The following is a 27,651-nucleotide window of genomic DNA, read 5'->3' on the forward strand; positions in this document are numbered from 1 at the left end:
AATGGATTTTAATATTATTCACAGAGTTGTGCAACCATCCCCCCAATCTAATATTAAACATTTCCCATGCCCCCTAAAAACACCCAGTACTTGGTGGTTCAGTTGTTAAACGTCTGCCTTCAGCTCAGGTCATGATCCCAGGGTTCTGGGATTGAGCCCAACATCAGGCTCTCTGCTCAGCAGGGAGCCTGCTTCTCCCTCTCCCACTCCTCCTGCTTGTGTTCCCTCTTTTGCTGTTTCTCCGTCATAAATAAATAAAGTCTTTAAAACAAAACAAACAAACAGAAAACACCCTGTACACATTAGCAAAGTCCCTCTGCATTTCTGCAGCTTCTCACCCCTGCCCCAGCCCCGGGCTGTGGTTATTAATCTACTTCCTGTTTCTGTGGATTTTCTGCTTCTGAACATTTCGTATACATGGAATCCTGCAGTACGTGATCTTTTGTGACTAGCTTCTCTCACTTAATGTTTTCAAGGTTCATCTACTTTGTAGCAGTGTGTTCATTCCTTTTAATTGCCAAATAATATTCCATTACATAGTTTATTTATCCACTCAGCGGTCAGCAGATGCTTGGATTTCTTCTACTTTTTGGCTATTCTTAAGTCTGCTGGGAACAGTCCTTCCAAGTTTTGTGTGGATGTATGTACTCATTTCTTTGGGCAGATGCCTGGGAGCAGATATATGCAGGAGCGTATGCTAACTCCACATTAAACCATCTAAGGAACTGCCCACTGTTACCCAAAGTACTGTCACCATTTTGCATTTCCACCAGCAGAATGTGAGGGCTCCAGCTTCTGCACATCCTTGAAAACCCTTGTCTTTGTCTGTCCTTTGGGTTTTCACCATCCTAGACAGCTAACTAAATATATTTTATTATGAAGGAATTTTTAGACTTTTTTCTATTTTAAAAATGTTTGTGACATTTTATAGGCAAGAATTATCCGAAAGAGATTCGAACTAGAAACAGAAACACACACCCCAAAGCCCCTCCTTGAAATCAGATGTAGACATCTGTTTTTCACCCCCAGTGGTGCATACCCTGACTGGCTGTGCCCCTGGGATGTTCAGGGGACTCGGGCTTGGAAGCGATCGTCATTTCCACTGCGTGTGCACCACGAGGCCCTCAAGGCTCTGCTTGCAGAGCCCCACCATTGCCTCTCTGTGCACGGGCAGCTCATTCGTGTGTCTGAGGCTCTGTTATCAAAGGTCTTACCCTCTAGAGATCCAAGATCTGCAGTCATTGCACTCCCTGGCAAAGCTCTGTCCCAGCTTTGCTTTCAAAAGGCGTAGGAAGTAGGTCCGGTCTTCCTGTTGGGGTTCCCACTTCCTTCCTGGAAGTGTTTCCTCTCAGGTCTTCACTCGGAACCATTTTTCACAGGGCAGGCTGTCTGCTCCCCTTTCCTAGAAACTGGCAGCTTTCCTGGGTCTATTAAGTTTGCCGGTACCTTATTTTTAAACATATCTCCGAACTAAGTGTGTTGTGCTTCAGATGGTGAGAGCATTGTTGACAGCGGATTTATCACCTTCCCTTTGGTGGCTGGAACATTTCTTTGGCCTAACATACGTTTTCCTTCTGTTGAGCTCACCAGAGCCACAAAGCCTCTTTAGCGGCACTCTTCCTGTATGTTTTTGTTTTTGTTTTTGTTTTTGTTTTGTTTGTTTTTTTAAAGATTTTATTTATTTGTTAGAGAGAGAGATACAGAGCGCAAGCACAGGCAGACAGAGTGGCAGGCTAGAGGCAGATATTTTCACTTCTTAAATGGGAGTTCAACCACATCGTACAAAACTTGAAATGTATAAAAAGAGTATTTGATACAGGACGTCCTTCCCACTCCTGTTCCCCAGGCACATAGCGCTCCTTTCCAGAGCAACTCAGTGTCATTAGTTCTTGCACATCTTCACAGAGATTTTTAAAATAGCTTTTTTTTTTTTTAAGATTTTATTTATTCATTTGACAGATAGAGATCACAAGTAGGCAGAGAGGCAGCAGAGAGAGAGAGGTAGAAGCAGGCTTCCCGCTGAGCAGAGAGCCCGATGCGGGGCCTCGATCCCAGGACCCTGAGATCATGACCCGAGCCGAAGGCAGAGGCTTTAACCCACTGAGCCACCCAGGCGCCCCTAAAATAGCTTTATTGAAGTATAAATTTATATACCATAGAACAGGGGGGTGGAGCCGAGGAAGAAGAGAGAATCTTAGCAGCTCCACGCCCAGAGCAGAGCCTGACACAGGGATCATCTCAGGACTCTGAGATCATGACCTGAGCTGCAGTCAAGAGTCAGATGTTCAACCGAGTGAGCCATCAGGCGCCCTTTAAGCCCATTTTTAAATTACGTATGTTGGAATGTCTCAGTATGTATTTAGATCTTGAGTTTCTTCGCACCAATATTTTGCATTTTTCAGTCCTGCAAGCCTTGCACTTCTGTTGTTAACTTTATTCCTGAATATTCCATTCTTTTAATGCTGTTTTGAATGGAATTGTTTTCTTAATTTTATTTTCAGACTGTTTATTGCTAGAATATAGAAATAACGGTTGATTTGGAGTGGGGCACCTGGGTAGCTCAGTCAGTTAAGCATCTGCCTCTTGCTTTCAGCTCAGGTCATGATCTCAGGGTCCTGGGTCAGGCTCCATGCTCAGCGGGGAGTCTGCTTTTCCCTCTACCCCTACCCCATGCTTGTGCACACACTCTCTCTCCCCTTCCTCTTCAAATAAATAAAATATATATTTTTTTATATATATCGAGAAGAACTAAAAAAAAACCCAAATATATACATCTATTCTGTGTTCTTGGGTACAGACAACTAGTGAAGGGAGGATCTGAGACTGACTTAAGTCTTGGGACTCCAGACACAGAGCTTTTTCTACTGTGTCAAAGTTATCACCATTCCCCCGCCCCCGCCTAACATGTAGGGCTTTACAATTACCCCTTGTTTGATTTAGCATAATTCCTGTTTATTATTTTGGATCTTGACAGTCATTTAGGCCCTCCCAGATAGGGATCATATGAGAAATCACCTGCTTCCCATATCTCCAAGTCACATATATGAAATGTTGAAAAGGAATAGCCAGAGCAAACCAAGTAACTGGACACTTAGTGTTTAGTGCTTAATAAATACTTGCTGTTGGATCCAAGAAATACACTCATAAAAGGCCTCTCTTTGTTAATAATGTTTGGTAAGGTGGTTCAACCAGTTATAGTTCTACCAACTTATTTTATCATTTAACCCACATAACTCCCATCTTGCCCTCAAAGATGTCATGAGAAGTTTTGTCATTTTATTGAAATCTAATTGTACTCAACTACACAGTTCTTTCAGCTGACCTGTTAGTGACCATATCTACCAGAAGAAACCAGGCTAACCTGGCAGGGCTTATTCTGCCTGCCTTCCTGAGCACTAGCTGAAATGTGCTCATCTTTCCTTTGCCTCCAAATGCTTGCAGATTATTACATTGGTGATCCATTCTAGAATTTTACGTGTCGTCATTGTTAAATCCAGTTTGCAATGCCTATCTTTTGAAAGTTAAAACATTTCTTGTCTCCAGATATCAAGTTTCTAAAAGGAAACTATTTCAGTTTCCTGAGGGCCCTGGAATATAGTTTATCTAGTTCAGGCAGCGAACATTCTTAGTTTCCTTCCTAACTTGGCCTCAGTTCACCTTTACCAAACTTGCTTAAGTAGACAAGTACCTGGCATTTATAAAAAATATAAATGCCCATACCCTCACCTAGAGATGCCACATCATTGTCCTGGGTTAGGACCCTTATCCCCCAGGAGATTGTTGTAATGAACAAGTTTAGAAATAATGTTTCATACTATATTTTGATCATCTTTTTGTCTTTCACTTAACATTCCACCATCAACTTCAATCCATGAAGTTGTCCTTCTTGCTCTTAATTGCTCTGAACATAATTATAAAGCCCTTTTGGGTTCTTTAATAATTTTGTAATACTCTAGTCCCTTGGGGCTTCTCATGGGCCTTTCAACCTCTTTGCATTTACCTGTGTGTAAGTTTCTGAGTCTGATCTTACTAGAGAGCACCCTCTGCACCTCCCCCCACCACCTTTAGTCATTCCTAGCCCTCTTTATCTCTCACCAGAATTTCATTCTGAAGACCCACCACCCTAATCTTTGGCTAGCATCTTCTCAGTTTTTTCAAGTCCCATGAACATACTCAGTCTTGATGTCTTCCCTTCTTTTTCTTTATCTTGGTTTTTGTGTTTTTTTTGAGTTTTCAGAGTCATTGTTTTATTACCTGTTTATTCATTTATTATGTTCAGTTAGCAACATGTCTTCCCTTCTTAAAACAGCTCAAGCCCTGGGACGCCTAGGTGGCTCAGTGGGTTAAGGCACTGCCTTCGGCTCGGGTCATGATCCTAGAGTCCTGGAATCAAGTCCCACATGGGCTCCTTGCTCGACAGGGAGCCTGCTTCTCCCTCTGCCTCTGCCAGCCTCTCTGCCTGCTTGTGTGCTCTCTCTCTCTGTCTCTCTCTCTGTCTCTCTCTCTCCCCCTCTCCCTGACAAATAAATAAATGAAATATTAAAAAAAAAAAAAAAGAGCTCAAGCCCTTATCCAATAGCAGCAGCTTTCCTCTCCCATTTATAAACGGTGCTGGAAAATATTCCCATTGTCACAAGCTTCCTGGCCACTTGATCTCAACAAATGGAATCCAGTGAAAAAGTGCTCTTGGTAACTTGTATGTTTTCTTATCCTGTGGGTGACTGTACGATTGACTGCAGGTAGTAACAGGGTCTCCTCTTTGTTTTTCCAGGTGCCAGACCATGTGATTTCTTCTGATTCTGTTTCATCTTCTACCAGTAGTTTCTGGAGCTCAAGCTCTACCTTTGGCAACAAGCAAAATGTACAAATGTTAAACAAGAGCATACAAGCAGGTAAATTACCTGAGTTTAAACATTTCCATTAAAATACCAGTAGATCTTTAACATATGTTAAGATACTCAGCCTCAAAACAAAATGAAAATTAAAACTATACTCAAATCCCATTTTTCGTCTATCAGACTGGCAGAAATCTAGGTCTGGTAGTAAGTTTGTGGGCACAAGTGTAAAGAAATAGGTACTCATACGTTCTGGTTGGGAATACAATCCTACAGACAATTTGGCAGTTTCAATCAAAATTACTTTGACCTGGTACTTTTACTTTTGGAATTTAGCCTATAGGTATGTTTTGCCTATGTGCAAAATGACAAGTGTACAGAATTAATCATTGAAGTAGAGGGTTTGTTTTTGTTTGTTTGTTTGTTTGTTTTTTCAGATTTTATTTATTTATTTGACAGAGATCACAAGCAGGCAGAAAGAGAGGAGGAAGCAGGCTCCCTGCTGAGCAGAGAGCCCGATACAGAGCTCGATCCCAGGACCCTGGGATCATGACCTGAGCCGAAGGCAGAGGCTTAACCCACTGAGCCACACAGGCGCCCCTGAAGTAGTGTTTATTATAGCCGAAAATTTAAATCAACTTAGATATCCATCAATAGCCAGCTGCTTAAATAGATTATCATATGTCCATATCATGAAGCATAGTGTGAGGACACTCTCTCTCTACTAAGATGACAAGATCTCCAACACTGATAATTAAAAAGGAAAAGCAAAGTACTTTAAAAATAAAGGAAGATAGTTGCTTGAATGTGTGCAAAAAATTCTCTGGAACCATGGGGTTACAAACTGAATGATAGAAAGCAGGAATGTGAAGGAGGCTTTTCACTTTTTTTCTATATCTTCTGATTTTATCCAACAAAAATAAACGTTGCCCTTGTGTTGTTTTTTTTTTTTCCCCTCAAGTCTTGACTTAGTATCTGTCAGCCTCTTCCTTACCTGGGTGACTGCCAGTAGGACAATAAGCATTAGCTATCTTCCTCACTTGGGATCAGAACTGAAATCCTGGGCCCCTTGGTGACTCAGTCAATTAAGTGTCTGCCTTCAGCTCAGTCATTATCTCAGGGTCCTGGGATTGAGTCCCACATTGGGCTCCCTGCTCACTGGGTAGCCTGCTTCTCCCTCTCCCACTCCCCCTACTTATGCATGCACACTCTTTCTCTCTTTCTCTCTCTCTCTCTCTCTATCTATCTATCTTTGTCAAATAAATAAATTAAAATAAATCTTTAAAAAAAAAAAGAACTGAAACCTTTATCCATTGAATCCACGTTAGTTGTTTTTTTTCCCTCTAATATCTAAATTGACTTAGAAGTAAAAACCTTCTTTCTTTCTTCCTTGCCTTCTTCCCTTTCTTTTTCTCCCTCCCCTCCTCTCTGTCTCTCTCACACTCACCCCTCCACACCACCCAGAGGAGGCCTGCATTTTTGAAGGCTTACAGTTTTCATTTACTGAATTGAATACACATGTCAACTAAGTCTCAAGGCTACTCCCAGAATATCTGTGGATCTTTTTCCTCAGGTAACTTGGAGATTGTGAATGGTGTCAAAAAACACACTCGAGATGTGGGGATGACTTTCCCAACTCCAAGTTCTAGCGAGGCTAGAATAGAAGAGGACAGTGATGTGACTTCTTGGTCAGAAGAAAAAATAGCAGAGAAAAGACTTCTTGCCAACTATCTTGGGGACAAAAAGTTAAGGAAGAACAAGCACAGCTTTTGCGAAGGTCAGTTTCTAATTCCAGTTTCGTAGCCAAAGAACTAATGAATTTCCAGTCTCTCACAATGCTAAGATTCTTTATTTCTAAATGACTCTGTTGACCCCATCTCCCCAAACAATACCTTGGCACATCTTCTAGTACTAAAATTACAGTCATGCTGGTAGTTTAGCCAACTCCAGGGCATCTGACAGCTGAGCCCCCGAGAGCCTATATTACACACATATCTTTGATGAGCACAATGGGAAATCTCTTTTCTTTTTTAAAATATTTCCCGTAGGAGTTTCATGGTTTGTTCCCATGGAAAATGTGAAGTCCGGTCCTAAGGAAAACCTGCCCAAGCATCATGGCCCTGGTATCTGCTGGTTTGCCCCAATAACCAACACCAAACCGTGGAGGGAACCGCTGCGGGAACAGAACTGGCAGGGACAGCACATGGACAGCCACGGGGCACTAGCAGGCCCAGGCAGAGAGCCACCGAAGCCGTTTGTGAGAGCAACGCTACAGGTGCAGTGACACTGAGTTAATTTTAGCTCTGGGGTCAAAGGGGGACATACAAAGAAGCTAAGACTGTGACTTGGCCTTCTGAAGATCAGTCATGTCACCCTCATTTCTAGCCACCTGCTCCCGCAGTTCAGCTGTTCCTACTCTCATCGTTAATCAGAGGCTGCCTTACTGTCAACCGTTGCAGTCTGGGTGTTGCCCCCTGCACCTGGGGACAAGGCAAGGGAAGGGAGGGTGTTGTAATGCTGCTGCTCACGGGGTTCATGGGTTCCTGCACGTGGCGCGCCCCGGAGGCCTGATACTGTTGTCAGCCTTACATGTGTTCCTCCGTTTACAGAACTCCTGTGCCTACTTAGCACGGGATTGAAAAGGCACAAAGTCCTTTCTTTACATGTACCTTGGGAGCTGAAAGAAATGTCATTTAATAATGTATTTGTTGGAAGGGAAATTTAAAATAGCACAGTGGGCTGAGTGACATCTAGAAGAGTTACAGTTGCCAAGGTCGTAGTTCTCGGCTTGCTGCAGAGGCACTCTTTGACACCTCCGATGGCCTGCCGCCACCCCCCCCCCGCCCCCCAGGAGTTGTTAGATTATTCTTCGGCTCTACATAGTTTCTGCACTGTAGAAACAGGCTCTTCAAACCACTGTGGGGCCGGCTTTTTTGCAAGCCGTTAGAGAACAGACTGCATCATTCATGTGAGGTCAGGGATCCTTTTCTCCCCCTCAGGAATCCCTTCAGTTTCACAGACCTGACTTCATCTCCCGCTCTGGGGAGCGGATAAAGCGTCTGAAGCTGATAGTCCAGGAGAGGAAGCTGCAGAACATGTTACAGAGCGAGCGGGAGGCCCTGTTCAACACCGTGAGAGAACGGCAGGGCCGGGACCCTGTGCGCCCGCTTCTGAAAAGAGGTACCCTCTGCCTCTTCGCTTTCCTATCATGGCTGCTTCCCCCTGCCTCCCGGGGAGCGTGTCTCCGTGCCAGCCCAGTTAACAGGGATAGAAAGGGACTCTTAGCTTGCTGAGTCTCCACTCTCCCTGGGCAGCAAAACCTGCCCCATGTGGCACTCAGCGCTCTCATGATCCACAAAAGCCCCAGGTCCTCCTGCCCTGTCACTGCATCTCCGAAACCAGAGTGTACAGTGAGAATGGTATTTTTATAAGCCAGCTGTGGGTCCGTGAGCAAGTTCCAGGATTGCCAACTTCATGGGGGTGGGGGGGTTGTGATGACGATGATGATGATGATGATGATATGTAACCCTCACATGTTTTGCCCAGACACTGTTCTTATGTAATGCTTGTAACACCTCCCTGAGATAGATACTATTAATAACCCTGGTTTACAAATGGGAAAACAGACAACGAGAGCTTAAGTCCTCTGTCCAAGAGTATACACCTGATAAGCTGGGATTTGAACCCTGATGGGCTCGCTTTAGACTCTGCACTCCTAACAATTCTGCTAGATGTAAGATCTCCAGAAAATAATATATGTGCTCTGTGAAAACTACAAGTGCGACCTAATGCTTTCATCACAGCCTTACCTATAAACTGGCCAGTGTTTCTGTTCACACTCCCTAGTCTGTGCCACAGCATGTTGTGTCTTCAGGAGCCTGCTATCATAGCCCCCATAGTCTAACCTTGGCCTTAGCCTTGGCCACTGCTCACCACCCAGTACTGTCAGCTCAAGGTAGGGGCATCAGGTCCCAGCAGCTCCCTCTCACAGCTTTTGAGCAACACACCCTTCCCTATTAAGATGCTATCTCCTGAAAACCCCTTCTTCTCATGCTTAGGCTTCCTGGATGCCCGAAAGAACAGGCCTATTGGGAAGAAGGAAATGATTCAGAGGTCTAAACGGTAAGGCTAAAAAGAATAAGAGTAATTACGAAAGTATAAGTAAGGCCACCAACTGATTAGGAGCTCTGGTTTGTCCCTGGAATAAAGACATATGCTCAAGTTAAAATTTTTGTTATGAGAAAATTAGTTGTGAAAGAAGTTTCTCACTTATAGCACTAAAAAAGGAAAGAAAAATAGCAGATTTGTGGTATGAATGAGTCAGATAAGAAACATACAAAGAATTCCCTCTAATTTGCATGCCTTAGGCTTGTCTTATATAAATAAAGATACCTAAAAATAAATAAATAAACCTAAAATATAAGATATGACTATTTTGAAATAAATTGTTTATTTGGGGCACTATCCTTTTATCTGCACAATCACCTTTCTAGGAATTTATGCAATACAGTGAGAAATAATGAAATACTAAGACATATTAAATTAAGCTTTATAAAAAGTCAAATTTGGGGCATCTGGGTGGCTCAGTTGGTTGAACGTCTGCCTTTGGCTTGGGTCATGATCTCAGGGTCCTGGGATCGAGCCCTGGTCCGGCTCCCTTGTTTCTCAAATTCCTCATATCAGTGAGATGATATGTTAATTGTCTTTCTATGATTGACTTACTTCACTTAGTATAATACCCTCTAGTTCCATCCATGTCATTGCAAATTGCAAGATTTCTTTTTTTTTTTTTAATGGTTCTGAGCAGGATTTCTTTTCCTTTTTTTTTTTATTAATTTCTTTTCAGCCTAACAGAATTCATTGTTTTTGCATTATACCCAGTGCTCCATGCAATACGTGCCCTCCTTAATACCCACCACCTGGCTCCCCCAACCTCCTACCCCCCGCCCCTTCAAAACTCTCAGATTGTTTTTCAGAGTCCATAGTCTCTCATGGTTCACCTCCCCTTCCAATTTTCCTCAACTCCCTTCTCCTCTCCATTACCCTATGTCCTTCATGTCATTTGTTATGCTCCACAAATAAGTGAAACCATATGATAATTGACTCTCTCTGCTTGACTTATTTCACTCAGCATAATCTCTTCCAGTCCCGTCCATGTTGCGACAAAAGTTGGGTATTCATCCTTTCTGATGGAGGCATAATACTTCATAGTGTATATGGACCACATCTTCCTTATCTATTCTTCCGTTGAAGGACATCTTGGTTCTTTCCAGTTTGGCGACTGTGGCCATTGCTGCTATGAACATTGGGGTACAGATGGTCCTTCTTTTCACTACATCTGTATCTTTGGGGTAAATACGCAGTAGTGCAATTGCAGGGTTATAGGGAAGCTCTATGTTTAATTTCTTAAGGAATCTCCACACTGTTCTTCAACACCAACAGTGTAAGAGGGTTCCCCTTTCTCCACATCCTCTCCAACACGTTGTTTCCTGTCTTGCTAATTTTGGCCATTCTAACTGGTGTAAGGTGGTATCTCAATGTGGTTTTAATTTGAATCTCCCTGATGGCTAGTGATGATGAACATTTTTTCATGTGTCTGATAGCCATTTGTATGTCTTCATTGGAGAAGTATCTGTTCATATCTTCTGCCCATTTTTTGATATGATTATCTGTTTTGTGTGTGTTGAGTTTGAGGAGTTCTTTATAGATCCTGGATATCAACCATTTGTCTATACTGCCATTTGCAAATATCTTCTCCCATTCCGTCCGTTGCCTCTTTGTTTTGTTGACTGTTTCCTTTGCTGTGCAGCAACTTTTGATTTTGATGAAGTCCCAAAAGTTCATTTTCGCTTTTGTTTCCTTTGCCTTTGGAGATATATCTTGAAAGAAGTTGCTGGGCTGATATCGAAGAGGTTACTGTCTATGTTCTCCTCTAGGATTCTTATGAATTCCTGAACAGGATTTCTTAATGTTTTTATTCATCTGTCTGCCCTCCCAGATCATGAGGAACCCAGCCATCATTCTTTGTGTCCAAATGTCTGACAAGAAGCAGGCCCAGACAGAGGCCTGGGGCCTGTGTTTGAGATATGAATGCCCTGAGAGCAGCAGACCTTAGGGACATGGGGGAGAAGAAATCATGTTGCTGTGTGGTTGGGTAACCTCAGTGCTTTTTGTTTTCCTACTGGCACCATTCCTAAGGATTTATGAGCAGCTTCCAGAAGTTCAGAGAAAGAGAGACGAGGAGAAGAGGAGATTGGAATACAAGTCATACCGCCTGCGAGCTCAGCTCTTCAAGAAGGTCAGTCAGTCCTTGGGCAGGATCCATCAGGTTTATTAGGGGAAAGAGAAGTTGAGAAAAACACATCTGACCTATTTGAATTAACTATATCTGGGGAGTAAACTTAAACTTGTAATGCATTGTACCACACCTGGAATTTGGAAGATAATGTCATCCATGACTAGATTTCAAATCTATAAATCTGAAAGGCAAATCTAGAAAAGGCACCCTCCAGGCATACATTTGGAACAAAACCAAATTCTGTACTTAAGAGTCATGGTGGAAATGTCCAAATCTTTCAGAATTCTTGGCTTTTCATTCTAGAGTCCCAAATGGTAGTTCTGTGCCCCTTATTGGTAAGTCAGATACTTCTAGAGCTTATAAAATAAACTGGAAAACGTCCCAGTGTAGCATAAGAGTTGGCAGCCTGGGGACTCAGAGCCTCAAAATTGCCACCATTTCCAGCCCATGGCCCAGGGGAATCAGTGGTGCCACAAGTCCCAGACCCTCCCAAGGCCAGGGAACTTGCTACCAGTATATTCCTTGAGAAGCCAGGCAGGCAACCATGCCTGAAGGTCCATATCCTTCACTGTTCTCATTTCCTTCCCAACCCCTTCACTTCACCACCAGAGGACTCTGAAAGTCAGAATCCAAAAGACGTGTTTATACCAGACCGATGTGGGATTGGAGAACTGCTTCTGGAGCACACCCGGAGCTGGGCTGGGCCGGGCCCTTCGAAGAGGGGGCCCCCAGGCACCACATGGCCTGTCCAGTGGGTCAGCATCACAGGCCAGGCCTCTCGTTGTGCTCGTATGTTTGAACTGATGGATGGATGGATCATAAATGATCTGTATCTGTACAGAAGTAATAGATACTAACTATATAGATCATCTTTCTTAAACACTTCAGGAAGAATTTTTTTGCATAATTACCATAGTTTCTGTAACTGGGGAAGATAAACAAGATTTGGGTAGAACCCCACTGGTCTCTTCAGCGACAGAGGGTGAGGAGTGGCTGTCTCCCTCTGATGGCAAGAGTATCTGACTTTTTTCCTGTCTTTCTTTTCTTCCACAGAAAGTGACCAATCAGCTCTTGGGGAGAAAAGTTCCCTGGAACTGATAGGAGATTATTTTCCTCACAGTCTTGGAATTATATTTTATCAACATGAAGAAGCACAATCCTTACTTTTATGAGTCTGGTTTAATAAAACTTAACTCTTTGTCTATGTTTAATTTAGAAGTAGTAACCTTCTAAAGAGTCTGAGGAGAATGGTGATTAGGATTATTAATGGTTTGGGAGCAATATTTTCTCCACAGTGGCCTTGCCCACAGGAATGTTTGTCACAGTGATACCATTTCTGAATTCTAGCCACAAGTAAGTCCCTTTTTGTATGTGTTTTTATACTTTTAGAAAATAAATAACTTCTGATTGAATCATAGTAAAGCAAGCAGCAGAGGGTCATTTCTTTACCATCTGGAGATGTGCAGGGAGCTATGTGATATCTCTCCTAAAGTGTGTGGGGAGCCTCAGTCTAAAAGCATCTGTCAAGGGAGTGGGCTGTGAGAATGAAATGTGGCCTTTCTTCACAGACATGGCAGAACTTGACGATAGCCCTGCCGTGGGCTTTCTGGAGATGGGGTCTGGTTAGAGTAGCTATTGGGCAAGCCCAGACTCTCCCAGCAGACCGGGCACCTTGGGTCGAGAGCCTCCTCTTAGCCTCATTCCAACTCCCCATTGGCCTCTAGCCCTTGGTGGATTTTCCTCCAGCCACCCTCTCTTCAGGACTGAAGCCTCAGAGCCTTTGTCATCACACATAGAACCAACATTTATAACCCGGATAACCACTTATGAAAAGCATGAGTTAATAAATGTAATCATGTACATAAAGCATATAATGAATCCTGTAGTCTAGAATGACAGCTAAAGCCCAGAGTTGACGGGGGAAGGTGCTAATCGGCCTCATTCAAAATTCAGGGAAGCCCCAGCCTCCCCAAAGCCTTCCGCAGAGGCCAAGTTAAACAGCAGTTCTGCCACCAAGCAGCTCCGAGGGTGCCACCAAGGCTCCTTTCCTTACCCAGGAGGAGGCTATGAAGAAGACTCAGAGAAAACATTTGGTATGTGAAGTTTACTCCCTAGTTTTTCCCTTTTATGCTAGACAAGATAATTACACACTCTGGGCCAGTTCACCTATAAAAGGGCTAATAACCCCTTAAACCGTATCCTCCCTTCAGCCCTCAGATGCTATGACTGTCTTCTGTCTTGTCAGAGTTATTATCCAGAATGCAAACAGAAAGTGATAGTTGTCTGGAAACCTGGGTCTGCGCAGAAACCAGGGCAGGATGGAGCCTGCTTAGGAATGATGAGTGTGATTCTCTTCAGGCCCTGAGCTGTGTCATCCAGGCACCTTCCCAGAGCATTTAGGTTTAGGGCTTGGAAAGCCACAGGTGGCAGCTGGCCACCAGCTCCCTGCCTCCAGCCCCAGAACACATCTGCTTGGGAATGTTACTACTGATGCCCTGGGGAGAAGCTGTTAGCCTCTCCAGTAGGTTCTACAGACTTGCTTTCACATGTTAATGGTAGTTCCCAGGCCATTGGGCCCTGCATGGGTAGGGAACAAAATCAAAGCCATGCATGGGGGAGGTGTCCTGAGAATTGTCCCAACTGCAGTTTTCCTTGGCCAGGTGCTGCCTGCAGATCCCAGGCATTGGCCTCACAGGCAATCCTAGTACCTCTCCCGGAACCTGTTCTTCCCCCACAGTGCTCAGGATGGTTCCCCCCACGCTGCCCACATCAGTCGAGGCTGAGCATCAGGCAGAAGCCACAGAGTCAGTACCTTGTGCTGCCACGCCTGTGGCCAGGCTCTGCTCTCCTGCTTTCCATGAGCCCCAATACCAGGATCTTGCTCTGTAAGTGCTTTTGTCCCATGCCAGGCAAGATATTGGGCCTCTTGTTCTATTTTTTTCTTGCATGGGTACAGGAAAAGCAGGCCCAGGCTGGACCATTACCGTTGGCCACAACCTGTCATGGGGATTCATTCTGGAATTGCTTCTTGCTAGCCTGAGAACCCACTTGCCCTCCTTTCTCCTGGAGGTTAGGCTTCAGCCTCCTCAACCACTTCTCTGAGAGGATAGCTTGTGTTGCTGCCCTCCTCCAGCAGAGGCCTTCAGTGACCATCAGCAGGTGCAGTGTGGGGTGGGCGAGTGTACAAAGAAGGCGGAGTGTCTTGCCCATAAATCACAATGTATTTTGTGTCCCAAAGGATTGTTCCGGCCAGTCATTAGAGAGTTAGGCCAAGCTGAGCTGTTAACATGGTCTTCATCTTTCCCTGTTGGAGAGCTTGGGTGCTTTTAACCTACAGTGTCAGTTTTATTTTTATTGACCATGAACCCTCGCACACAGCCCTTTCCCAGTTTCTCATGAAATACTCCTGAATTCTGGTTGGGAAGGTGGTGTGGAGTGGGTCCACTATCAACAGTTAAAGCCAACATTATTGGCCTCAAGGGGGCACTCTTGGCTCCTCTCCATAAGTCTTGCTCCCTGAAAACTCCCCATGATGATGTTCCTGAGGTAAGAAAACTTTACTACCAACCCCAAGGTTGAGTCATCTTCCAAATATGACTGGGCTACATGTTAAGGGTATTACATAAGGCCCCAGGTACATAGGTGTGGGCTTTTCATTTTCTTGGTCCATAGCCCTAGCCCTGTCTGCTGCTCTTAGATCTTTCAGAGAGCTGTAGTTGGCCAGAAAATACTCGATAACCCAAGCCAGCTCCTCCTTAGACATTGGGATAAATTACCCCTCTCTCCCTCACTGAGTGTGTGGTGTTTTTCTTACTCTCTATCCCTGACTTGTTTTCCTTTGATGGTTTGAGGCTGGCACGTTTATTCTGGGTAGTCTTACTCCTGCTGTGCATGGGGTTTGAGGTCCCACATGTCTCCTAGGAGGATATTCATATATTCCTAAGATCCCTGACCTGTTCTCATCACAGTGTTCATCCAGCCTCACCCACTGCTCCCCACACAAGACAGCTTAACAGTAGAATCTAAGTCCAGGGGTGCCTGGGTGGCTCAGTGGGTTAAGCCTCTGCCTTCAGCTCGGGTCATGATCCCAGGTCCTGGGATCGAGCCCCACATTGGGTTCTCTGCTCAGCAGGGAGCCTGCTTCCTCCTCTGTCTCTGCCTGCCTCTCTGCCTACTTGTGATCTCTGTCAAATAAATAAATAAAATCTTAAAAAAAAAAAGAATCCAAGTCCAGAACCTCAACTAGCCATGGGGCAGATGGGGCTGGACTAAGAAATGCCTACTCTAGCTTCAGGTAATGAGACAAGGACCAGTTGAGAAAAGGTGGGAAAGTGTTCATATAGTTCCCATTGTCCATCCCTAATTTATAGGCTGAGAACTTTGGCCAAGGAGGAAACTGGTGAGCAGGAAGTACTCAGGAGACACATACTTGGTGCCATCTTTTGACAGGCAGGCCTAGCTCTGGACCCCAGAAAATAATGAAGAATAGCAAACAATCTGCATAGAGTTGGTTGGTTTCCTTGATTGTTCATTAAATAGGTAACTCTATGAGGCAATAGTCAGCACTGCCTGATCATTTGTCGGGGGTTTTTTGTTTCATTTGTTTAAGATGGGTTTTTTTTTTTGTTTTTTTTTAAAATAATCTCTACACCCAGTGTGGAGCTCAAGCTGACAACCCCGAGATCAAAAGTTGCATGATCTGACTGAGCCAGCCAGGTACCCCTTCCTGATCCCTTTGTTTTGCCAGGGCTAACACAATGTGTAGCAAGTGTTTGAGTCAATAAGGGTTTATCAAATGGCACACAAAAGGGTCATCAGTCCAGATTGGAGCCCAGAGGTTCTGGGAAAGAATTCAGGGGTATTTAATTGATAAGTTACCTGAGGCACCTTAATGTTAGGGGATCTGTTTAAACATGTGATAGAGTGTGGAGCTGAATAAGTGACAACTATATAGAAAACTAAACAACAACATAAAAAGATAATTCCAAGGAAAAGAAAACAAAAATCTACATAAAAGGATAAGTAATCATAATTTTACTATGTAGCTTAGCTTAAACATAGAATGTTGCTGTTCCCCAACAAGTGGTCCAATCTCTGGGAAGCTGGAGAGTAGGAAGGGTGCACATGCTTAGTGTAGACATGGCCTCAATTCCCAAAAAGTAGTCCACAGACAAGCTTAAAACTGAGCATTAAGAAGCTGCCACACAAGTCCCTTAAAGATGTGGAAAAGGGCTCCTGGGTGGCTCCGTGGGTTAAAGCCTCTGCCTTCGGCTCTGGTCATGTTTCCAGGGTCCTGGGATCAAGTCCCACGTCGGGCTCTCTGCTCGGCAGGGAGCCTGTTTCCTCCTTTCTCTCTCTGCCTGCCTTTTGCCTACTTGTGATATCTGTCAAATAAATAAAATATTAAAAAAAAAATATGTGGAAATGAGTGAGACCTGAATCCATAAAAATCCTAGAAGAGAGCACAGGTTATAATTTCTCGGACATTGGCCATAGCAGCATTTTTCTAGATATGTCTCCTGAGGCGAAGAAAACAAGCAAAAGTAAACTGTTGGGACTACATCAGAATTAAAAGCGTCTGCACAATGAAGGAAACAAAAAGACAACTTACAGATCGGAGAAGATATTTGCAAATGACATATCCCATAAGGGGTCAGTACCCAAAATAGATAAAGAACTTACACAACTAAATGCCAAGAACCCCCCACAAATAGTCCAATAAAAAATGGGCAGAAGACATGAACAGGCACTTCTCCAAAGACCTCCAGATGGCCAACAGATGGCATGAAAAGATGCTCAACATCACTTACGATCAGGGAAATGCAAATCAAAACTACAATGAGCTATCACCTCACATCTGTCAGAATGGCTAAAATTGAAAATAAAAGAAGTGTTGGCAAGGTTATGGAGCAAAGGAACAATCTTGCACTATTGGTGGGAATGCAAACTGGTACAGCCACTCTGGTTAACAGTATGGAATTTCCTCAAAAGGTTAAAAATAGAATTACCTTATGATACAGTAATTCCAGCACTAGGTATTCACCAGAGAATATGAAAACACTTATTTGAAAAGATATATGCACCCCTATGTTTACTGCAGCATTATTTGCAGTAGCCAAAATATGGAAGCAATCCAAATATCCACCAAAAGATGACTGGATAAGAAAGGTGGTACACACAGACACACAATGGAATATTACTCAGCCATAAAAAGTGAAATCTTGTCATTTGGAACAACGTGGATGGATCTAGAGGGTATAATGCTAAGCTGAATAAGTCAGAAAAAGACAAATACCATAAGATCTCACTCATATGTGGCATTTAAGAAACAAACAGAAAAAAAGACCAAACCAAGAAACCAATCTCTTAACCATAGAGAACAAATTGATGGTTACCAGAGGGGAGGTGGGTTGGGCGATGGGTTAAGAAGGTGATGGAGATTGAGGAATGCACTTACTATGATGAGCACTGGATGAAGTATGGAAGTGTTGAATTACTATATTATACACCTGAAACTAATAACACTATGTTAATTATACTAGAATTTTTTAAAAAATGTTTTAAAGACATAGAAGTGAGTATACACAGGGAAGTGTAGGGCTTTTCTTACACATCACAAATCTACAGAACCTCTGACTCTTTAAAATAGATGAGTACATATGTAATCTGAGAGAAAAAACTAGACAAGTGTGAAGGGCAAACAAACAAAATTTAGAAGTAAATATAGGAAAGTATCCTTAAGAACTTAAGGAAAAATGTCTTAAGGAATAAAGCACAAACCGTACAGCAAAAGATTGATAACTCAATTAATGAAATGTAAAAAATTCTGTATTGGAAGACACCATAGGGGTACCTGGGTGTCTCAGTTAAGAGTCCAGCTCTTCATTTCAGCTCAGATCATGATCTTGGGCTTGTTAGAGCCCTGGGTCAGGATCCATTCTAGGCATGGGGCCTGCTTAAGATTCTCCCTCTCCCTCTGCCCTTCTCCACCCCCATAAATAAATGAATGATGAATGAATGGGTAATTATAAATAATAAATAAAGACTGAAAATACAGGGCACAAAACAGAAGATAATTGTAGCACATGTAACCAACAAAGATTTGTATCCAAAGTATATCAAGAACTCTTATGAGTCATTTTTTTTAAAAAGATAATCTATAGAAAGAGAGACTAAATAAAAACATAAGCAGGCAGTTTCACAGAACAAACACAACTGGCCTGTACATGTATGATAAATTGCTTGACTTATTATTAATTGGAAATGCTCATTATTAGCAGAATACTCCATGTTGGCCTCTTGGGTATGCATGCATGTCCCAGATCTGGTCCTCAGAGAACACTTGCCCATCCTGTGTCCCACCAAACTCTGAGAGTGCAGACCAACCCCAGGGTCTTAGCCAGACTAGTCCCTGCACTTGCCCTCTGGAGTCCTCTGGTATGAGTCAGTCCATCTGAAGCTCTGACTTACAGGGAATGCATATCAACCTGTCCAAGCGGTGAAGGCCTCCCTAGATCTGGATCACATTCACGAACATTGTAATTCCCTTGCCCTATGGTAAAACCAAATTATCATAAATTAACCCAATCTGGTGTGTTTTTCTTAGAGCCTGGAAGAAAAGGCAGAGGGAAATAGCCCTGTTGCATACTCCTCCTCCTCCTGGACTTCGGAGTCAAAGATGGCAGTCCTATGGACTCAACTCGAGTTAGAATTCTGGGTAGTGGGGAGCACCTGGCTGGCTCAGTTGGTAAAGCCTTTGACTCTTGATCTTGGTTGGGAGTTCAAGCTCCACATTGGGGTGGAAATTACTAAATAAATACATAAACTTAGATTTCTGGGTAGTGTCAACAGTAGGGCTGCCAGATTTAACAAATTAAAATATAGGACTCCCAGGAAGTTTAATTTTAAATGAATAAATGATTTAGTGTAAGTCCTGTGCTATATTTGAAACATACTAAAATATTACCCACTGTTCTTGTGAAATTCAAATTTACTAGGGTATGTCCTATTTTTTGTCTGGCAACTGGAGTCCACAGGGATTAGGGGTAGCCTAAGTTAATGCTGGGGAAAACGGAAAGGGGGAGAGATGAGAACCAAGAGAGTCCCCACTTACATCAGGAAGTCTCATCAGGACAACCTAAGGTGCTAAACGCCCAGGAAGGATTTTGAATCTGTGTCTCATGTCATCCAGAGAGACTTTGGAAAGCCAGCCCTGAAGAGGATAGATTGACTGACAGGTACCAACTTGATAGAGAAGTGGTGGGCGGACAAGGCCAGCCTTCCATATGGGGTGACCCTCATCAGCACAACAGAGCAAGTCACTCTGTTATAAAAACACTTTTTAGTTAAATTCAGGATGCAAAGAAATTAGATAAAAATCCAAAAAGAAAATTTAAACAGTAACTGAGCATTAAGTGAGAAAGAATTAAATAAATACAAAGGCCAACAATCAGGTGGTCCATTTATATGAAGCACCTAGAGCAAGTGAATCATAGAGACAAAAAGTAGCATAGTGCTTGCTGGGGACTGGAGGAGGGGGGCAGAGAGCTGGTGTTTCGTGCATACAAGTGAAAGCAGATGGTGGCGATGCTTACATGGCAAAGTGAATGTACCTAATGCTACTGAATTGTACAATTAAAAATGGTTAAAAATGCCAAATTCTATGTTAGGTATATTTTTCATAATAAAATAAATACAATGAAAGGAATTACAACTTACAAGAAATAAAAATCACAAATATTAAGATATTGGTAAAACGTATAGCTTGGAATTAAAAAGCCTAAATTAAAAAACATTTAAAATGTCAACAGAGAAATGTCAAATGTCAAATGTCAATTTAAAATGTCAAAGAGAAATTTTAAAGGCATTATTTTTTTAAAAGAAATGAAATAATTTTTTAAATATGTGATAAAGCCAGTTTATAAATTAAGATAGTATACATATAAACTTTTTAGAAGGGGGAAAATAAAAATGGTCAGGAAGCCTAAGAGCAGATAAATTAAGCTAAAACACTTTAATAGACAAACTACATACTGTCAACAATGAGGACACAATACATTTGAAATCATTTGAAAGGAAAACAAGGTAACAGTTGAAAAGTATGCGATGAGAAAGAAAATGAAGGGGCATGCTGTTATGGGGGGCAGCTGGAGAGATGAGGTCACCTCCCAGCCAGGAATCTGTTGTGGGCAGCACCGAACCCCCAGCAGCTTTGTCCAGTTCATTCCTCCTCCCGTCTGCCCCTCAAGAGGTAGGTGTGGGCCACAGGTCAGCTTCCCATGCCCACTCTGGAGTCCCCTCGCATCCAGCTGGAGCTCAAGCTCAAAATATGCCCCAAGTTATCCAACATCATCAAGGATCCAGACTCCTCATGCCTTCAGTGGTTGGGAGAAAGGGCCCTTCCTCCATGTTGCACCCAACAGACAACAGACCCCCCCATCTTCCCCTCCTACCTCTCAGAATGCTCCACGGAGAAAGCTCTACTGCCTAAACCTTGCTTCCCTGAATCCCACCAGGCTGCTAGTAGGAGCAGGTCTTGGTCCCAGACCCCCATCAGGGTTGCTCTGTCTCTCTTGTTCCCCAGACCCACATGCCATGAGGGTACTCACTTTATCCCTTGGGCACTTCTTTACCTCACTGGGCATTTGCTTCAAGCAGCTGTCCCCCCTCCTCTGGTTCACACCCCAGGGGAATTAAAATGCCCCCAGAGGAGAGATATTGACCGAAGAGAGTAACCTTCTCCTCTCTGCTCTCTCTGCTTCTGCTCTCTCCTATGGGCTTTCTCTAGCCATAGCTCTGGGTGACATGGCCCACAGAGGCAGAGCTTTGTTTAATTTCCTCTAATGCTCAAAGTAGATGCTGCCTTCCCCAGTCACCTGCTAGCTTTAAAACCCAGCCTGCTACCTGATCACAGGTCCATACTTCCTGCATAGTTGTTCCTAAATAAACTTCCCCGTTTTAGCAAAATCTAAATGATCTTATCCCCAGTATGTAAAGCTGAGCATTTTCATACTGATTTTGTTCAGAAGGTAACCACCTGGTTATAATACATGCAAAATTTATTCATTAACCTCCTTGATAATGTCTCCCAGTTAAAAGTCACTATGTCCCCACTGTAACTTAAATATTTTTTTTCTGAATGGTTTCTAAAAAAAATTAACTCTGGTCAAAATGTGAAAACAACCCTAATGGTCCATCAACAGATAAATGGAAGAACAAAATGTGTGTGTGTGTGTGTGTGTGTGTGTGTGTGTGTGTGTGTAAACCGTATTACTCAGCCCTCAAAAGGTAGTAAAATTCTGATGTATGCTACAATATGGATGAACCTTGAAAATACTATGATAAGTGAAATAAGCCACACACAAGAGGACAGCTACTATATGACTCCACTTAAACAAGATCCTTAGAGGCAAATTCATAAAAAGAAGGTGGAATGGTGGCTACCAGGGGCTGGGAGGAGGGAGTGAAGGGGAATTATTGCTTAATGGTTACAGAGTTTCTTTTGGGGGGATTGAAAAGTTCTGGAAAATAGTGATGATAGTTGCACAACATTCTGAATGTAGTTAACGCTACTGAACTATATATTTAAAATGTGTTAAAATGGTCAATGTTATGTAATGCATATTTTGTCATAATATTAAAAATACGAGGAGGAGGGAGAAAGGGAGGCAGGGGCAGAGCAGGGGAGCACAGACCTTCCTGCAGGTACCCACCTACACGGGCACCAACATGTGCGAGCCAGACGGAAGAGGCATGTGCCTGGCAGGCAAAACCAAAAACAAACTTACCCTAGTTTAACCAGTACACTGGGACATAAAAGGAAACCTTGATGTTCTTAAAACTTGACCAAAGTCTGAATAAAACCTCATCTTTCAAATTGAACAAATTACTTATTAGCTAGAGAAAAGTGAAGGGAAGTTTGGAGTCAGCATTCTAGGGTTTTTTACTGCTGACCTCTAAAATTATCCTGGACCTCACCCTTCCGTCCTTCCTACTTTCTGGGAAAAACTATCAGTCCCCTACACTTGCCCAAAGAGGTCTTTGCCAAGGTTACAGAGCTGCACTTTGCCATTCCCTAAAACCCACCGCCTCACCTCTGTCTGCATACCCTTATGCCCAGTTCAGGGAAAAGAACTCTCTCCTCATCCACCCTTTTCTCTCTCAAACACACACACACACACACCACACACACACACATCCAGGAACATCCCACCTTCTGCCAGAGTTCCAGGCCCATAGGCACTGACTGTGGACTTTTAGATTCCTCCAGGAAGACATCAACCATCAGCTCTTGCTCCACAGAAAGGTCCATAGGTGTTCTCAAGGCTTCTCTGTCAGTGGACTTGGGGTTGTAGGTGGCATCTTGCCCATCCTTTGCTTGGTACGGGGCAGACTCATGGCTGGCTGTAACTCCCATAACTTCTCAACATCTCTGCTGTCTCAAACCTTTGTATCCTCCCTTTGGTCTTAGAGCCATCTAAGCTCTTCCTTTTTTATCTCGAAAGACTTTTTGGAGGTGAGTTTCATACAACATAAAATTAACAATTTTAAAGTGTACCCTTCGGTGGCATTTAGTACATTCATGATGTGAAGTCACCACCTACATTGAAACTCAAAACATATCCATTGCCCCAAAAGAAAACCTGCAGCCATCACTCTCCATTTCTTCTTTCCCCAACCCTTAGCAACCCCTCTAAACTGTCTTTGTCACCTGCTTTGGAACTTCCACATTTGGGTCTCAGAGCTTATTTCTTCTCTCTCATACCTGGTGCCTGGTCTTAAGCTCCGGCCTAACTTCCTGCTGTCCTTAGCCCACAGTCTTGACTTAAATACCCTCCTTCCATTCATCAACAGACACGTTCACTTATCTGGCCTTGGGCCCCTTACCTGAACTCTGCAGGAAAGCACTGTTTCAGACTCCACAAATCCTGTTTCAAACACTGTTTCAGAGTGTGAATTTGATCTGGGGAATATGAGTAAAGGAGTAGTCTCCAGGAAAGGCCTGGCCTCTGTCCCTGGCTGTTGGAGCACCCTCCGTGGATCAGGCAATAGGGAGCAGTGGGGTCCCCTGACTTCCTCTGCCTGAGGTGGGACCAGAGGCTCATGGGAAGCCGTCCACCAGTCCGTGGGGGGGGGGGGGTGCCCCTTTGATGTTCTTTGTCCAGTACCCCCATCATCTGCACACTTATGACAACATATTCCAATTTGCTGCCTCCTTGGTTTCCAAGACTGCTCTGACCTGTAAGCCCCTGGAGGGCATGGACCTTGTCTATGGGGATTAGCAAACCAATTAATTGTCACTTAAGAAAACTTTCAAAGCATCAAGACCTCTGTGGGCCTTCCCCATCTCTAGCACAAACTGGAGCCCACTTGGGAATTCCTCCTGAGAGGCCATCTGGGCCGAGGACAGTTGGTGGGAACCTCCTCTTCCTCTACTTCTCAGAGAGGCTGGGCCCAAAGCCCTGCCATTAACTAGAAGCTGGAGCTGGGAGGAAACAGAAACTTCATTTTAAAAATGGAGTGAGGTGGGGGTGGGGTACAGTGTAACAGGAGATTTAGATGGTCCAGTCTTTTGAGAAGCATGCAGGAAAGGTACAAAAGCTGCAGGCATGGAAGAGGTAGAATGCCTGGTAGAAGGGATGGTGGGTCACCCAAAGTTAGGGAGAAAAGAGACCCAGTGGAGGGCAGCAGAGTTGTGGCCCACGGTCTTGGGTAACAAAACATGAATGTTTGCAGTCATCCTATGCATTTGATGAAAGGTCCTCATTTAGGGGAAATGTGCCAGCAGCAATGCCAATTGGCAGGTTTGGGCCTGGTTTGAGACTTGACTGATCCTTCACAGGAGAGAAGCTATGAGCAGGCATACTGCCAAGATGGGAGTATGTCACAAGACCCAGACTGAAAGGGTGTGCCTGAACTTCCTGGGTCTTCCTGGGACTTGGCCTCTGGGTCAGGAGACCTGGTGCCTGTGGTGACCTGACCGGACAAGGTGCACAGTGGGGCACACACCACACTGTCACTGTATCACTTAGGGACAAAAAGGTCAGGGCTGAGGTTTCTGTAAAAATCTGGAGTCTCTGAGCACTGGGACAAGAGGCAGGGTGCCAGGTGTTGCAAGTCTGCGAAACTCATCAATCCCATATCCTCTTCCCAGACACACACATTCCCAGCCTCCCCGAGGCATGTTAGGGCTATGTGACTGGGACCTGGCCAGCGCGGTAGGGGCCACACCACTTCTAGGTCTAGCTGGCATTGAAATGCCACTCCCTGTCCCAGGCTGCCTTCCACTTCAGCGGACACAGTGGGTGGGGGCCAAAGCAGGCTGATGGCATTGCAGGCCCCAGTCCTTCTCCCAGGATTCTTCTTGGTCTCTTTCTTGGCACCCTTTGCTATGTGATTTCAGTTCCTCTCACTAAAGAGGCGGGGCCCATTTCTCTTCCTGAGTCTGGGATGTCAGCAGATGTGATACCCGAGAAGCTTGGAAAAGCATTTGCTTTTCTCTGCTTCACTTTTTGCTCCTCTGCAGTTACCTTAAAACCACCACTGAGTTCGCATGTTGGAAGATGAGCCATCCCGGTCGCCCTGTCCCTCCAGCTGACCCCACGATGATGTGTGAATTAGGTTGTAGGAGACCAAAGTGCTGCCAGACAAGTCCAGCCTAAATTGCTGATGGTGGACAAGTGAACTAAAGAAATGTTTATTTGTGTGTATTTGTTTTATTCATTTGTTTTAATGCAGCCTTCCCGTGGAGCTAGATAAATCAAACAGCAGCCACCCCAAAAGACAGAAAGGAACAGAGCCACCCACCACCATCCCCCTGGTTCCCAAGGAAGGAACAATAAGCTCTCACTGTGCCATCACACTGAGACTTTGGGGTTTGCTTGCTACCTCAGTAGAGCCGGCCCTCTCCTAAGCCACCAGGAAAAGGATCGTGAGCCACCTTCCTACTCATGTTCCCAAGAGGCCTGAGCAGAGGGCAGGCAGTAGACAAACGTAACCAAAGGAACAGCAAGTAGCCTCCAGCACAGGGGGGAGAACTGATGCAACTTCTGGAAGCCCATGCGCTGGTAGAGGGCCAAGGCTGAGTGCTGCAGCATACTGGTGGTGAGGACGACTTGGCTGTAGCCCTGGTTGCGCGCGAACTGGAGGACGGTCCTGACCAGGGCTTTCGCTATCCCCTGACCTCGGCGATCCAAGGCCACGCACAGGTGAAGCAGCTCCAACTGCTCCTTATGCAGGGAGCACTCCTTGACAGGCAGCGCCCCGACGATGCCCACCACCTGCCCCTCAGCCTCAGCCACCCAGAAGCAGGAGCCGGGCTCACTCAAGTAGGTCTTGGTGATGTTGGACATGTCTGTGCGCAAACAGTCGGCTGTAAACTTGGTCCAGGGGTATTTGCAGAGGAATCTCAGAGCAGTGAGGAGGGTGGGGCTGGCTATGAGGGCCAGCAGCCAGGAGCCAGAGACCAGGAGGAGGCTGAGGGACACCCCAAGCAAGAGCACCAAGGTTCGGGGCAGCTTCAGGATGTGGCGGAAGGAGGCAGGGCCATACTCATCCAGTGCATGGAAGAACAAGTCCAGGACCTGTGTGCGGTCACTCTCCTGGTATTTGCGGATGTGGTAAGGAGCCATGGAGGACTGCCGTGCCTGAACCTTAAAGTCCACAAGAGTGAGCGACCTTCCTGGCAGCCCTGGGGAAGAGAAAGGAAGCCAGATAAGTGTCCCATCTCTGCCACCTCCCGGGAGTGGGGGAGACACTGCTCCGGGGATTTCTGCTTTTGTCCTAGAGGATGTAGCAAACAGCCTACCCAGCAGCCCCCAAGTAAGAGTTTCAACAAAGTCTCCTTCCCCCTTGACTGCAAATTTTTAGGCTGCTGAGGTGGCATAAGAGTCAAACATCAGGACACCTGGGTGGCTTGGTTGGTTAAGCATCTGCCTTCAGCTCAGGTCATGATCTCAGAATCCTGGATCAAGTCCCAGGTCAGGTTCCCCACTCAGCAGGGAGCCTGCTTCTCCTGCTACTCTCTCTCCCTCTGCCTCTCCCCGATGGTGCTCTTTCTTCCAAATAAATAAATAAATAAATAAAATCTTAAAAAAAAAAAAAAAAGAGTCAAACATTAAAAAAGTCCCAGACTTGATACCCAGAACAGGGTCCCAGGCTCCAGGCCTCTCTCAAGAAACTGTCTTTCAACCCCAGTCCTCTCACCTGCTACCACAACAGACTTGAACGTCCAGGGCCGTGTCAGGACCGCCCTGCCCTCAGTCTCTGACTGGAATCCCAGGAGACACTGTGCAGGGCTCCCTCCACCACCAGGAACCAGCCCCTTCCTGGATGGCCACCGGATTGGCTGGCTTCGCACAATGGAAGCCCCAGGATCAAGAGGCTGGGCTATGATGCAACCTGAAGCCCATTCTCCACTGATCTCTCGATCGCCAGGGAATTAGCCTGCCAGGGGAAGCAGGGTCTGGAACATCTCAGGGAATCTTGCCCTGGCAGATGGCCTACACGTTCCTCCCTTGGTGGTTGGAGCCTGGAGCATCTCCCAGCTGGCCCCTCGATATGCCCTTGTGTCCACTTCTGGCCCCTTCTGGGACACAGCTTCTGGGAGCCTGGGGACTGCACCTCCCGCCTTGTGCTGTCATTACAGGCTAGAGTCCAGACCCGTGGCTCAGCACGCAAGGTGCTCTCTCCCTGCCTAGCTCTACCCGGCCTGAGGGAAACTGATCCTTTGCAGTTCGCCGGCCTCATCTCACTAGGCTCCATCTTCATTCATTCGGTTGTTCAAGGTACTGTCGTGTACGCTGCCATGACTGCGTGCCTGGCGGCCTCTTCAGCTCTAAACAACACTGACAAAGCCAGGGACAGCCACCGCTATGACGCACCCCTGGTGTGTGCAGCTGTGAAATATTTTGCACTGAGAGCAACTAAAGCGGGGAAAAATTCAACAGAAAAGCCCTTCTCTGTGGCACACGTGTGCTGTCCAGGGGGTCGCTTCCGCCCTGGAAACGTGGCGGGCGCTTCTCCCCACGCACCCTCAAGGCCCGCCTCTATTAATATTCTCCACTGCTCCTGAAGCCGGGCTCTCGTCCTCCTCAAGCTTGAGTGTTAAGCTTCATGGAACGCCTGTCTGGGCGAGGCGCCCTGTGGGCAGCCCGGCCGGAGCTGAGGGCCTGGCACACCCAGGTTTCCCGTGCCAGGGGCTCCTCAGCAGTGGCCGGCAGTAGCGAGATCCGTGAGGCGCGCGGCGCGGCGCGGAGAGGGACCTGCTGCCGCGGGGGTGACGGGAACTTCCGGGAGGACCCTCAGGGCGAGAGCGAAGGGAGAGGTAGATCGCGGCGCTCCTCAGCAGTGGCCGGCAATGGCGAGAGCCGTGAGGCACGCGGCGCGGCGCGGCGCGACGCGGAGAGGGACCTGCTGCCGCGGGGGTGACGGGTACTTCCGGAGAGGACCCTCAGGGTGAACGCGAAGGGAGAGGTAGATCGCGGCGAGGCTGAGGGGGAGAGGGCGTCCGGGGCTGAG

The 27,651-nt window shown here is 45.3% G+C and overlaps 2 protein-coding genes across 10 annotated transcripts in view; one reads left to right on the top strand and one right to left on the bottom strand.

The window, feature by feature from the left end:
- The window catches only part of ALMS1 (ALMS1 centrosome and basal body associated protein), a 202,152-nt gene extending 189,808 nt beyond the window's left edge, over nt 1-12,344 (top strand). For 5 of the 8 annotated variants that reach the window (XM_032352467.1, XM_032352472.1, XM_032352469.1 and 2 more), the window contains 8 exons: nt 4,772-4,892; nt 6,409-6,612; nt 6,884-7,110; nt 7,835-8,015; nt 8,894-8,957; nt 11,034-11,133; nt 11,743-11,922; nt 12,187-12,344. In XM_032352467.1, the coding sequence (XP_032208358.1) occupies nt 4,772-4,892; nt 6,409-6,612; nt 6,884-7,110; nt 7,835-8,015; nt 8,894-8,957; nt 11,034-11,133; nt 11,743-11,922; nt 12,187-12,231 (1,122 nt within the window). In that variant the 3' untranslated portion in view covers nt 12,232-12,344. The remainder of the gene's footprint in view (nt 1-4,771; nt 4,893-6,408; nt 6,613-6,883; nt 7,111-7,834; nt 8,016-8,893; nt 8,958-11,033; nt 11,134-11,742; nt 11,923-12,186) is intronic. The other 3 variants (XM_032352468.1, XM_032352471.1, XM_032352470.1) reach the window with 3 other exon arrangements.
- A 12,494-nt stretch (nt 12,345-24,838) lies between these two features.
- On the bottom strand, nt 24,839-27,421 carry NAT8 (N-acetyltransferase 8 (putative)). 2 transcript variants are annotated; one of them, XM_032353781.1, is made up of 2 exons: nt 27,088-27,421; nt 24,839-25,822 (listed from the first exon to the last, which is right to left on the bottom strand). In XM_032353781.1, the coding sequence occupies exon 2, from the start codon at nt 25,761-25,763 to the stop codon at nt 25,077-25,079; it is 687 nt and encodes a 228-aa protein (XP_032209672.1). In that variant the 5' UTR covers nt 25,764-25,822; nt 27,088-27,421; the 3' UTR covers nt 24,839-25,076. The 2 variants fall into 2 exon arrangements, with proteins under 2 accessions (XP_032209672.1, XP_032209673.1); XM_032353782.1 differs by lacking the exon at nt 27,088-27,421 and adding an exon at nt 26,338-26,438.
- Between the last annotated feature and the right edge of the window lie 230 nt (nt 27,422-27,651).

Source organism: Mustela erminea, chromosome 7, assembly GCF_009829155.1.
Source record: "Mustela erminea isolate mMusErm1 chromosome 7, mMusErm1.Pri, whole genome shotgun sequence".
Lineage (NCBI taxonomy): Eukaryota > Metazoa > Chordata > Mammalia > Carnivora > Mustelidae > Mustela > Mustela erminea.